The sequence below is a fragment of the Brassica oleracea genome, chromosome C4 (genome assembly GCF_000695525.1).
Source record: "Brassica oleracea var. oleracea cultivar TO1000 chromosome C4, BOL, whole genome shotgun sequence".
NCBI classification, from domain to species: domain Eukaryota; kingdom Viridiplantae; phylum Streptophyta; class Magnoliopsida; order Brassicales; family Brassicaceae; genus Brassica; species Brassica oleracea.
In genome coordinates, this window is record NC_027751.1 from 3074893 (window position 1) to 3089348 (window position 14456).

Here is a 14456-nt window from a genome sequence, read left to right on the forward strand (position 1 = left end):
AAAGGATGGAACGTGGAGGGACCATGAGACAAACAAGCACCAAGGCAGTAAGGTACATGTTTACTATACTGTCAGTCTTAGTGATTTCCTAGGATGCTGGTTAGGCTTAGTGAACACTGGGAACTGATCTGAACTTCACAGAGGAAAACTGTAATAAAAATCCTAAGTTAAGGAAAAATCGGTTATGGATCATGTTTGATCGAGGGAAGTGAACTGGGGTCGTACTGGCGGTAAGGAAAACCAGGTCGGGACCTTTTATGTGGTATCAGAGCGATTACGGTTCTAGGACAGAGTTTGAAGGATGATACAAGATTTGTCTAGACCGAACGGATGCGGAAAATGCTAAGGTCGAGCATTGGAGAACTGACGAGAGAGTTGATCTTGGGAGTGATCAAGTCGGACTTACACTTTGTATGGGCAAATGTAAGTTAGGAGTCTAACTGGAAAGAAACTGGAGATAAGATCATTGATGAATGACTGGATTGGTGGAATGAACTTTGAGTTAAGATCAGTTGGAGAATGATCGGATTGCTTAAGGTGTTATGTATTACTCAAGAGAGTTATCCAATAAATTTTTCTAAGTGTTGGAAACAACCGAGAGGTTTATTTAAGTCAATGGATCCGGATTCTGAAGTGAAGAAACGGGAAAGATTGACGAAGTGTATTATGAAGCTTAAGGATAATAAGTTGACTAGAGTTAGGATTGAATCAAGTGGCTCGAGGAAGCCAAGGATGCTTCGGAAAAGTCTAAGTAAGACAAGGAACTGTCAAGGACAATGATGTCGGATATGGAGCCAAGGAGATGATGGGTTTAACTTTGTATGGACAAGATGTCCATAACTGAATTTGGAAAGAAGGCTTCAGCGGAAAGGTTCAAGGTAGGATAGCCGAGTGGATGAGTTGATTGTTGTAACGGAGATGAAGTTGGACAGGTAGTCTGAGGATTGAGATGGAATCTCAATGAACTGGCTAAGGCAATGGAAGGACTGCTAAGGGATAACCTGAAAGAGTCAGGGAATCGGAAAACTGAATTGGACAAGTCGTCCATGGAAGAGCCTAAGGACTAAAGGCTAAGGCATTGATGCTGGAATGTGAAGTACAGAGACTTACATTCGGATGGAACATCTGTTGAGAATGCTTAGACGGATCCTAAGATTTTCAAGGTAATGGACAAGCTGGTCCGGGAAAATGGAACTGGAAGTTTCATAAAAAGATTTTGGAAAAATCTGAGTTAGACTTACACTTAGCAAGTGGTGAGTGTAGGCAAGTCTGGATATAGGATCTGGACAAAGGGATTGTCAAAGTTGACTAAGCTTGATCGTCTTGGTAGGTTTGAGCTGTCCGAGAGTTGATATTATCTGAACAAGAGATTGGAAGTCAGGTGTACTTGCCAAAGACTTGTTAGGTGATCAAGAAACTACTTGGAGGTACAAGATGCCATAGATGATGAGTTGTCATCAGAGTTTCAAAAGTAGTAAACGATCGGTTCATATCATGAGCGTCTAGATCAGACAATGTACTTAGGGGCGGTGATGCTTGCTAAGGCTTACTGGATTGTGGATGACAGCTCGATGACGTGGGACGATCATTTGAGTTTAGATTATTGATTCCTTTCATGCGAGAGTCTAGATCAGTCTAGTTGCTTATGGCTGAGATGCTCATTAAGACTCGGATGGATTTTCTAGACGGCTGCTCGATGACTTGGAATGATAATGCTAGACTAGACTAAGTGTTTGATCAACTGGACAAGTGGAAATACTGAATCATTAGTGTTAGTGGTGATGATATGTCCTTAGGAACCGAATGGGTTAGCTAAGGCATAATTGTACTGATAATGTATGTGCTAGCGTCTATGGAAACCGAGAGTCTCCAAGACGTGGCTGTCTGTCATCGCATGTACTGTCCTGACGTCTGTGGGAACCGGAGAGTTGCCAAGACGTAATTATAATCGCGTCGGTGGGAACTAGATTAGTTCACCATCGCGTGTCTGTACTGTAGTCTGCGGAAACCCAATCTGATGTATGTGGGAGATGTACCTTCCAAGACATAATTGTACTGTCACTAGAACTCAAGAAGTTCACTACTGTGGGTTTCCGATCGCGATGAAAGCATGGATGGGAACTAGTGAGAGTTTGCCATCACATGTCTGTAGGACGTATGTCTGTTAGGTACGTATTGTATGAACTGATGTCATTGGGAACTGCTGATTTTCCAAGACATAACTGTGACTGAGTCAATGGGAACTAGATGAGTTTGCCATTTTGGAATTGTGAACCGGGAAGGACTGAGAGTCCGAAAGGAAAACTGTACAAGGGATCAAGTGTAGGATCCGGTAAGAAATGGTTATAAGGATCAATAATTATCCGGAGGTGTCAATAAATATCAGTAAAGATCTGAGAAAAGCTGATGTCGATCATCATAGGTGGTCGAGGACTGGTTAGGATCAGGGAGTGATCCGAGGAAAGAACTCTAAGGATCAAGATGAGATCCATGCGTTCTGAAAAGATTAAGTTCCTAGTATTCAGAGTTAGGCCATGCTAAGGAACACTGGAGTGCGGGAATCAAACAGTCAAGTCAGGATAGACAGAGACTCCTTTGAACTGAGTCCTAGAAGGACTAAGGTTAGGTTAGTGAATGACTGTGACCGGTTAAGGAAAAGACTGGAAAAACTCAACTAAGGTATTGAGTACTTCGAGAATTGAGGTAAACTGGTCAACACTGTTGGGAGTTATGTTCTCACCAAAGTGTGTGTCCAAAGATCAGGAGGTTGCTCAGAAGGAAGTTTGGGAACTGAACTGAGTCTGCTAAGACTAAGTATGTGAGAAGGCACTGGATCAAGGAACTCGATAGCTGAGACTGTGCCTGATGCGTGTGATTGTGATCAGGAAGTCTGGAACACAGAAACGGTCGAGTGACCGAAAGCCTGAGAATTGAGTTAAGGCATGAATGTCGTGTTTTGGGATTCATTCCAAGTGGGGGAGACTGTTCTGATTGGATAGAACAAAGTTCTATTAACTGCTGAATTCGAGGACGAATTCATTCCAAGTGGGGGAGACTTGTAGCATCCCCATCCCGCAGTCTGGACTGGATCAGTCCAAGGCCAGACTGGATCAGTCCAAGGCCAGACTAATCAGATGGGAGAGACATGTTGGACAGGTCATCTGGATAGTACAGGTCGGGTTAAGACGATATTGTCTGTCCGAACATAGCAGTCAAGCTTGTCGGACTAAGCTGGAACGATTCAGACGAGGCAGCTGGACTTGTCATCTGAGACCAGTTAGTCAATGTGTGGACTGACTGGTATACGTTCTGACGGGAACATATACTAAGCTGAACATGAACTGATTAGCTAAGGAGAATGGCGGGATCAGTTACTGGAACGGTTACAAAGTAGTTACCGGAACAGTTACACGACGGCTCCAGGTGGTTACTGGACTGCTTAACTGACTGGGACGGTTTATGAACAGTTGAGTTCTCGAACCGCTAAGGCAGTTAAAGAGCAGTTGGAACTGCTGGGAGTTACTGGGAAATCGTCAAAGACGGTTACGGACTGATAAGAAACTGTCCGAGAGCGGTTACTGATGGGTTTGGGGCACGGGAGCAGTTATGGGACGGTTATGGACAGTTAAGGCCGAGAAGTAACCGCCCAAACTCCCTTTTAATGAAAAATCCCGCAGAACAGAAAGGCGACTCTTTTTCCACACGGGTTCTGGATAGGAAGGGGAGAAAGGACCCGAAAGAGAGAGGGAACTGACGAGGAGAGTGAGAGAGAAGGCCGGAAGGCCGATCCGAGCAATCGACGGTGACCGCGAGTCTGTGTTTAGTTGCGTACTGATCCTTGCGGACTGAGCAATTGGTCATACTGAAGATCTGTGAAGGCGGCGGTTACAGTTAGAGAACCTTGAGAGCGAATCATGGAATGGCAATTCCGATCGGGTCTGTGTACAAGCGATGGAACGTTTGGATGTGGAGCGATGGTTCACGATGTAAGCACTGGTGGTTACGGCTGTTACAGTCTGTAGGACCGTTCTCAAGCCAAGGGAAAGGGTCTGTCTGCTTAAGCTGTTCTGATTAGAGCCGTGTACTGATGAATCGCGACGATACTGTAGTCTGTGGCGGTTATGATCGAGAGGTAATGGTCGCTGGTGTGGAGGCAACGTACTGAAGGGTTCTATGTTTTGATCGGATCAATTCCGACTGGGTACTGGATACTGGATCGAGCAGTGGTGCCCACAGAAGTGGATTATGGTTTGGTCTGTGCAGTCCGGGATGAACTGAGAGCAGACTGGAGCGTGAGCGTGTGTGTGGATACGATGGGTTATGCTGTAGGACCTTTCTAAAGAACTGAAGGAAGGGTTGGATACTGAGTTATGAGATGATCCGAGCTATGGAAGGACGCGGTACTGATGAGATAGGTTTGACTGGAGTGATGGATGCGATCAGGTCTGGTGATGTACGGTACAAGATAGACTGATGAGCATGATGGCTGTGAGGAGTACTGACTGGATAGTGGACTGTAGAGCTGAATACGTGATGACTGATCTGGGAGTGATCAGTGACTGGTTCTGGGACGACGCTGAGCATGGCTGGCGTACTGATTCTTCTGGATGGCTGGTTGGAGACCAAGCCGTCTCTCTTTGTTCTTGGTCATGTGGGGATGGTTGGCTAAGTGACTAAGGAACAAGGGGATTCGGTTAAGTATCTGATCGAGCTGGCTGGATAAGACAGATGGGAAGCATGGAGACATCAAGGATGGAACGTGGAGGGACCATGAGACAAACAAGCACCAGGGCAGTAAGGTACATGTTTTTTATACTGTCAGTCTTAGTGATTTGCTAGGATGCTGGTTAGGCTTAGTGAACATTGGGAACTGATCTGAACTTCATAGAGGAAAACTGTAATAAAAATCTTAAGTTAGGGAAAAATCGGTTATGGATCATGTTTGATCGAAGGAAGTGAACTGGGATCGTACTGGCGGTAAGGAAAACCGGGTCGGGGCCTTTCACTCGGGTTGCGGCCCTAATTGACATGTCTATCTATGACCATATATGCATTTGAAGGGTAATGGATTAACAACGCCAACCAAAGTCTTTGTATAACGAGAAACTTGCTTGCTTTGATGACCTTTACTTCATGAGTAAATTTTCATGGATGTTAAAGTCATGAGGGATTGTGATGATGTTTAAGTCATGAGTCAATTTTCATTAACGTGTTAATGTAACCACTAGTTTTTTCAACCTAATTTCCTAAGTTATAGAATATATGAGCAATCTACTCCTATAAATTCCAATAGTAGTTAACAGAAAAATTTATAAAATACTAAAGAGTAGGTTTTAAGGATTATAATTAACCATAAAAAATGGGAATGGCCGGTTTCACGGTAGCACTGATGATGATAGGGGTGATAATCTCTCCTTGTCTCTATGGAAAAGAGTTCTCCGATCACCAGGAAATCAAAGTACAAAGTCTTTTGAAGCGGCTCAACAAGATTGCTCTTATGTCCATTAAGGTTAGTTTATACAATAATACAAATTCCATATTCATAAACTCAATGCTTTGGTTATTCGGAGGAAAACTTTACTGAGACTGAATGTTTCACATTAATCTTTGACAGAGCGAAGATGGAGATATAATAGATTGTGTTCCAATACATAATCAACCAGCTTTTGATCACTCTCTGCTTAGAAACCACACCATTCAGGTTTTAACTTCATTTACGATCTGTATATCTTTTGTTTATATATACATGCATGGTGATGCTGAAACGTTAAGTTTTCGCACGTAGATGAGACCGAGCTTCATACCGGAAAGTACGTCTACGTACACCAAGAAAAAGATAAAGGCTACTCAGGCGTGGCACAAGAATGGAAGATGCCCTAAAAATACAGTTCCGATAAGAAGAATAAAGAAAGAAGATATCTTACGATCAAAATCCATTGAGAGTTTTGGGAAAAAGACGAATCCAAGCATCCCTGAAGATAATACGTATGATCCAAGTAGAGGCCATGAGGTACACCTTTTATATATTGTCCTCGTGTTAATTACTCTGCAGTCTCTCTCTTGTCGCTTAACTTACACTTTCCCATTTTTTGGAGCTGGTTTAGTACGCGGTCATGAATTCCATGCAAGGAACGTATTTCGGGACAAAATGTACAGTAAATATGTGGAAACCAGAAGTTCAAGTTCCCGACGAGTTCAGCTTGGCTCAGACTTGGCTCGTGTCTGGAGTTGGCACTACTCGTAACACAATTGAAGCTGGGTTGCAGGTATTGTAATTCTTATCCATCCTTAACTACATCTTGTTCATATTCGAAGTCTTTTTTCATATGCTAAACATCTTAATTAATTAACACTGCCTTTGCTTGCCTTGATCTATAGGTTTTTCCAACAATATATGGTGATAATAATCTAAGATTATTTGTTTACTGGACGGTAAGTTCCCATTTTCTACCTAAACATGTTAAAAAGCTAACCATATAAAAATTTAAACGGCTCACTAGCTAGTATTAGAATTTTTTTTTGAATAAAAGCTAGTAGTAGAGTTTAAGCCTACCTGACTGTTTATTTTGTAGCGTTTAGAACATGGCCATCACTTAATTAGAAACTTAATCTGAATATCCGAATTGTAAAATATTATTATTTTAATTAATTAAAAGTAAATAATAAATTTAATGAACAAGGTAGTGTACAGTTCAATATTATATTAGTGAGGAAAACTCATCAACATCCCCACAATATGGAGATGGTCTTAGGGTTTAGAATCTGATGTTTAAGATGTAAATTTAAACGGTTTGTTAAATTTAAGTCTCTATTTTGAGAAAAAATGATATAAAAGTATCTCTTAATTTATCAAATTTTCAAAAAAAAGTATCTCCTAAATTTTTGTATGCGCGCAGATTTACGAATTTAAAGACGATAATCATAATAAAAAAATTATTTTGAAAATAGGCCGACGGATATCAAAGTACAGGGTGCTACAACAACGCCTGCCCAGGTTTCGTTCAAAGGAGCAATCGTCTCACTGTAGGTGGAGCCTTCACTACCGTCTCACAATACGACGGAGATCAATACGAGCTCTCCATACTTATATGGAAGGTACCAAGTACTAACATATATAAAAAAAAAATTCTTATTTTATTAATGATTTAAGATGTAATTGAGCTGCTCCCTATGTTATATTATATCTGCATCTCAACCCAAAATGAATTGTCGAGTATTTATAGGACGGCGAAAACTGGTGGCTACAGATTGGTGAAGAGCTTGTCGGGTACTGGCCTGGCCAGTTATTTAACTCTCTAGGAAATGGAGCTACTATAGTTCAATGGGGAGGTGAAATCATTAACAGTGAGACCGATGGGAAACACACGAGCACCAACATGGGAAGTGGGCATTTTGCAGATGAAGGTTTTAAGAAAGCGAGCTATTTCAGGAATCTTATGACAATTGATGGAACCAATACTCTGACAGAACCACAAGGAGTTTACCCCTCGACAGGTCATGATAACTGCTACAACATTAAGGCAGGAGATGTTGGAACTTCCTGGGGGGTTAATTTCTTCTATGGTGGTCCTGGCCAGAACGAGAGATGCCCTTGATTTGGATCTATGTGCTCAACAGCTCAAATATTTTGAGGATTTTACATATTTGTTTGTATTTGAATATGAACGTACTTGTGTCCATGAATAACGTGTGTATAAGTGGAATAATAATTAATTTCTCTTGATCTGTCTGCCTACGAGACTTTTATATAAGACAATATATATATACCTTTTACCTATAATCTTATTTATATGTTATAGTGCATTTTTGAAGAATGGCTTGTTTTTTTTTTGTTCAAAGAATGGTTTATTTATCTTGAGTCATATTAATAAGGAACCTCTGTTCATTCTTAACACACAAAAGCCTTTTTGATATAAAAATCAAACTTGACTCTTTTATGGTCGTTGGGTTAGACCAATTTTTTTTGTGTTCAGAATGGAAAAATAGAATAACTGATGAATATTTTTAATTAAAATCAATAATAAGTAATATTAAACTTCCTAGTAATTGAACAACATTCTAAGGTATTCTGATACTTAAAACGCTGTGTGCCTTTATTAAAGAACAATAGAAAATGTTTTTGATTTTTTTTGTTAATTAAAATTTCAAATTCTTACATTTCGATTTCCTTAGATCTTGATACACGCCATGACTTCATACCGGTCAGTATGACTACTCGGGTCTTTATGATTCGATTAAAGGAAGGAGACTTCACTTAAGTATAATAAAAAATGCCACCTGATCATAATAGGGATTCGTTCAACCTCACAACTAAGTCACAATCAGAATAATAAATACAACACGGTAAGCAAATACTAAGCAATTTGTAAAGCGTAAACATTTTATTTTCTAATAATATATACATGCTTAGCAGAAAATCAACTAAAAGGCAACCTGAAATCTTCTGGACAGAGCTAATACATCACAATGTAAACCCTAACTGGAGCATTACATGACAAAGTTCGCCAAAAACCCCCACAACGAATATCGTAATATCAGAAAGTAAAGTAGTATTTCAATTCAAAAAAAAAAAAGTAAAGTAGCCATAATTGACTTTACCAAAAAATAGACTTGTTTTTGACTTTACCAAAAAATAGACATATTGAGTGGAAATAGAATCCATACATACACATGGATATATGGATGCAACGCATTATGACTAAGTCTTTGTACAACCAGAGAATCTTGCTTGCTCTGATGATGTTTAAATCATGAATGACTTATCATTGATTTTGATTTATGACGCGTTGTGATGATGTTTAAGTTTGTCATGCGTCAGTTTTCATTTTCGTTGCAAATGTAACCACTAGAAATTATCTATTTTCTTAGTTTATAAAAATATGAGGAATCAACTCTTATAAACATATATATCTACTAAGATGTTGATAGGATAATATAGAGTACAACAAATTATAACAATGTTTACTTTGCATATATATATTTTTTATAACCGTGGTGTAATCCCAAAAACTTTCTATACCCAAAGACTAATCACCACGAGACCCATAGAAATTCGGTTTTTCTTGTTATTTAAGGTGTCTACGGGTGGCCAAGAGAAATCGAATCCAAAGCGGTATTTTACATATATCTCATCAACTATTTACTATATTTCTATCTCTTCAATCCTGCAACATATTATGTTTAATTAACTGGGACCAAAATTGTTTTATTTATTTATAAAGTTTATGGTGAAAGTGAATTTTCCCTAATTTTAGAGTTTTTAGGTGATTTAGTAAATGAGCAAGATTTGTTTCTGAAAATTTTCATTCTTATTCTAATAGATGGATCTTCCAACCATGTTGGCACCAAATATCATTGACATATATTTTTGTAAGATTTATGTACCTATACTTTTATATGAAACTATATACATATATATTGAGAGATAACTAATATTTTCACATATTTCTAGTATACAATATTCGTGATCTTTTACTATAACTATAACTATTTTATATTTCTATTTTTTTAACTGCACTTTACATTCATGTATCTCCCAAAATGAGACAACAGTTTACAATACAGTTTTGAGGAACATCTAGTAAGACTTTCAATTAGATATTGTTACTTATATTTATATTTATATATATATATATATATATATTATTTATTACATTTAGCTAATATTAGGTTTACTTCCTAAGAAATTAACAACGTAACATACGTTTAAATGTTCTTTTGTAAGAGAGTGTATTTCATTCATTGGAAAGAAATGATGTTCTTTTATGGTTTTATAGACTTATTTTCTATCAAATTAATTTTATTTATGGTTTGATTTACTTTTTATTGGTCTTTATATATTTTAAATGAATTTAAACTATATATACTTGTTTTTTTTTGTCAAAAACTATATATACTTGTTACTTTTATAATTTGTTGTTAGTTTGGTAAGCTTATTTTTAACCAGGAAACTTATATAAGTTTTCAATGATTTTTATATGTAGACTTATTTATATTGCTTGCAGTTTATTTTCAAAAGATAACATATATATTTTAGAAAATAGTTAACATTTTCATTTATATTTATTTTTTTACAATTAATATTTATATCGTGTAATTTTTGTGATTTATGATTTTATGGATTTATCGATACTATTTTAGTTTATATGATTGATTTAGATTTTGATGGGGGGGGGAAATGCATAATAATATAAATAGTCTTTTTCCTTAGTAAAATTAAATCTTAGATTATTGACAAAAACTTATAATAATGTTTTTTTCATATACGAAAAGGGTTATTAATGTTACTTCTTACAAGTTATTATATATACTAATCCAATTATGTCCAAAAATTGTTTTCAAATGCTTAAGATGCACTAATAGTTCAATATTAGTTGCAACCCTCCTATGCAATGATGCTTAATAAGATCATGGTTTTCCTAATTCTCTGTATGGTCATACCAATTGTAGTCGGAACTTTTCCAGGAAAGAGCAAACCTTCCGATTTCCATGAGCAGGAAATCGAACTACGGTTGAAACAACTCAACAAACCGGCCATTAAATCCATCCATGTATTGAGAAAAACATTTATCTCTAATTTTCTATTCCCTTTGTTCTCTTTTGTAATACGTCTTAGTAGTTTTGTTTTGTTTTACTTTATTTGATTGGTAAGTTTCTATGCAAAAATTAGATTTATTCATTTTTGTCTCTTTCTACCCTGCGTAGCTAGTACTACTGTTGAACTATTGGTTGGATTGGTTATAGATTTTAATTAATTATAATCATAATGTAAGCAAATATAAAAATATAAAATTTATCTTTTAAATATTTTTGAGGTTTCACTAAAACTTAGATAAGAGTACAGAAAAAAATAATTTGCAAGATTATTTTGACTAATTGCTTTTAACTTCCTGCATTGATTTCTTTAGAGTCCAGATGGAGATATAATTGATTGTGTATGGATCTACGACCAACCAGCTTTTGATCATCCTTTATTCAAAAACCACACCATTCAGGTTGCTAATACAGTTTTATATTTCTTTTCTCATTTTTCTTTTGAACACACATATTTCTTTTCTCATTAAAAGTTGATATTGTAGTCTTAACATTTCACGTGTTGCACCGTTTTTCTTTAAAAGAGGAGGCCAAGAAGTAACTCGATAAGGGACAAAACAGGAGGTAATAAGACATACATTATACACCAATTGTGGCGAACAAAAGGTGAATGTCCTGAGAACACTATTCCCATCAGAAGAACAACAAGAGATGATCTTATCAGATCAGGTTCCATCAAAAAGTATGGAAGAAAGAGTCCACCACCAACTATTTATCATACTGAAGGTGCTCAGACCGAGGAAGTTCATGAGGTTGGTATACACTGGCCCGGCTCAAATATAAAAAGAGAGCTTAGGCCAGACATATTTCAATAGGCTCCAATTTAAAGAGAAGTATTGAATATATACGTTGAGATTGAACAACATAGTTTTTTAATCAAATTCAATTGTAGCATACGTGTGTGTACGTGGACTATGGTCAGTTCCATGGCAGCAAGAGCCGTATAAGTATATGGAAACCAAATGTTCTAAGGACAAGAGAGTTTAGTTTGGCTCAAACATGGGTTGTTAATGGAGATTGGGACACTGGTTTGAACACTTTGGAGTCTGGTTGGCAGGTAACTACTATTCTTTTTTTGAGGTCACGGTTCATTTTGTTAACCTAATAGTTCTAACTTCATTTTCTTGCTTTAAAAAAGATCTTGCATGCTTTGTATGGTGACAAAAACCCAAGACTTTTCGCTTATTGGACGGTAAGTTCTCTTTTTTTTTTCATATCAATCTTTTAATTGACGACGTTGTATACTAATAATACTTTTCCACCAAAAAAACTTAGGGCGATACATACCGAGAAACCGGATGTTACAATCTTGACTGTCCAGGCTTTGTTCAAGTAAGCAGACACATCTCCCTTGGTGCAGCTCTCAACACTTTCTCAACTTACAACGGTGAACAATACGACTTCCTTCTAACCATTGAGAAGGTATACTTCATTTAGAAGAGATATTAACTAAACATTTTCACAAAGAGGGTCATTTTTTTATTAAGTTAAAACACGTTTTAGGATCAAAAAACTGGACTTTGGTGGTTGAAGTTTGAGACATATCTAATCGGATACTGGCCAAGCTTTATAGTCCCCAAGCTAGCAGCCTCGGCACGAAAGATCGCATGGGGAGGTGAGATTGTGTATTACACTAGTGGCCGGGGGACACATACGCTTACGCAAATGGGGAGTGGCCATTTTGCAGAGAAAGGGTTTAGGAAGGCTGCTTACTTCAATAGCTTAGAGTACATAGATACTTCTAACTATCCGATTACACCCTCTCCACAAAATCTTGAAGCTACTGTGACTCGGCCTGAATGCTATAACCTTCAAGTTGGCTCTAGCCAGAGGTGGGGAACTTACTTTTTCTATGGTGGACCTGGTCGCAATCCTCATTGTCCATGAGCCTAGATTAAGCCAAAACTAAAATGTCTTATATAAATGTCAAAAATATATAAAATAAATTCGTTTAGCAAAAAAAAACCTGCAAGAGACATAAATTAAAGATTGACACTTTCCGCATCAGAATCCAAAACCAACTAACTGTTGAAAAATAAACTTCATTTGGATCAAACATTATTGGGTTAAACATTATTGGATCCAAAACTTAGCCCAAATTCTAGAAAAATCATCCACCTCCTTAAAATAAAAATCTAAATATTCTTATAAAATTATCTAGAAAATTAGGATAAAATAATTTAGATATTATGTTAGAATTATCTAGGTTTAGAATTAAAATATTTGAAATATTTTGTATAATGAAGGCTATAAATACCTCCACTCTCTTCTCATTTTGCATCACCAAGAAAAAAAACAAAGCTTGTAACAAGTAATAAAAATCTTCTTCTAAGTTATAAAATCTTTCTTCTTCACAAAGTTTCTTTCTCTTCAAACACTTAAAACACTTTCTCCATCTCTACAAAGTTTTTCATTCCAACAAAGTGGTATCAGAGCTACAAGTTCCTTTTGAAGATGGCAAACAATGGTGTTCCCTTCCAAGTTCCATTGCTCACTAAGAGCAACTATGACAATTGGAGTCTTAGGATGATGGCTATCCTAGGAGCACATGATGTGTGTGAGATAGTCGAAAAAGGCTTCAATGAACCGGAGAATGATGGTGGTCTTTCTCAAACTCAAAAGGATGGTTTGAGAGATTCAAGGAAGAGAGACAAGAAGGCTCTCTGTCTAATCTATCAGAGGTTAGATGAAGATACATTTGAGAAGGTTGCTGGTGCAAGGACGTCCAAAGAAGCATGGGAGAAGCTTCAGACATCTTACAAGGGAGCGGAACAAGTTAAGAAGGTACGTCTTCAAACTCTAAGAGCAGAATTTGAAGCATTGCAAATGAAGGAAGGAGAACTCATCTCAGATTACTTCTCAAGAGTCTTGACTGTTACTAATAACCTAAAAAGAAATGGTGAGAAGTTAGATGATGTAAGAATCATGGAGAAAGTTCTTAGATCATTGGATTCAAAATTCGAGCATATTGTCACCGTGACTGAAGAGACAAAGGATTTGGAGACTATGACGATGGAGAAAATTCTTGGATCACTACAAGCTTATGAAGAAAAGAAGAAGAAGAAAGAAGATATTGTGGAGCAAGTTCTCAAGATGAGAATTGATCACAAGGAAGAAAGTCGCCGAAGCAATCTAAGACGTGGTGGCGGTCATTTCCGAAGACGAGGTTGTGGTGTAAATGGACGAGGTTGGAGACCATATGAAGACAACTTCAACCAAAGAGGAGATAATTCATCAAGAGGTCGTGGAAGAGGAAACCCAAAATCAAGGTACGATAAATCAAGCATCAAATGCTATAGTTGTGGGAAATTTGGACATTATGCTTCTGAGTGCAAAACTCCAAACAACAATAGAGTTGAAGAGAAGTCCAACTATGTTGAAGAAATGAGTAAAGAAAAAGATATGCTATTGATGGCTTACAAGAAGGATGAACCAAATGAGGTTCACAAGTGGTACCTTGATAGTGGTGCAAGCAACCATATGTGTGGGAATAAAAGCATGTTCGTGGAGCTCGATGAATTAGTAAAAACCAATGTGGCTTTGGGAGATGAATCGAAGATGGAGGTGAAAGGTAAAGGAAATATTCTCATCTGCTTGAAGAATGGAGATCATCAATTCATTTCGAATGTTTACTACATTTCAAGCATGAAGACCAACATCTTGAGCCTAGGACAACTCATAGAGAAAGGTTATGACATTCGACTAAAAGATAAAAGCCTTTCCTTAAGAGATAATGCAAATAATCTCATCACAAAGGTGACAATGTCAAGCAATAGAATGTTTGTCCTAAACATTCAAAATGACATTGCACGATGTCTCAAGAAGTGCTACAAGGAGGAATCTTGGCTTTGGCATCTTCGATT

The 14456-nt window shown here is 37.3% G+C and overlaps 2 protein-coding genes across 2 annotated transcripts; both read left to right on the forward strand.

Annotated features, from left to right (window-relative positions):
• Positions 1-5336: 5336 nt before the first annotated feature.
• On the forward strand, positions 5337-7731 carry LOC106340890. The gene is made up of 7 exons (XM_013779725.1): positions 5337-5509; positions 5615-5701; positions 5786-6010; positions 6105-6266; positions 6379-6432; positions 6949-7095; positions 7224-7731. The coding sequence occupies exons 1-7, from the start codon at positions 5360-5362 to the stop codon at positions 7593-7595; spliced, it is 1197 nt and encodes a 398-aa protein (XP_013635179.1). The 5' UTR covers positions 5337-5359; the 3' UTR covers positions 7596-7731.
• A 2660-nt stretch (positions 7732-10391) lies between these two features.
• On the forward strand, positions 10392-14448 carry LOC106337853 (the record flags this gene model as incomplete). Its single annotated transcript, XM_013776960.1, has 8 exons — positions 10392-10550; positions 10908-10994; positions 11118-11345; positions 11486-11650; positions 11732-11785; positions 11869-12015; positions 12097-12472; positions 13001-14448. Coding segments are annotated over exons 1-8 (2664 nt in total), but the record flags the coding sequence as incomplete, so codon positions are not given.
• Between the last annotated feature and the right edge of the window lie 8 nt (positions 14449-14456).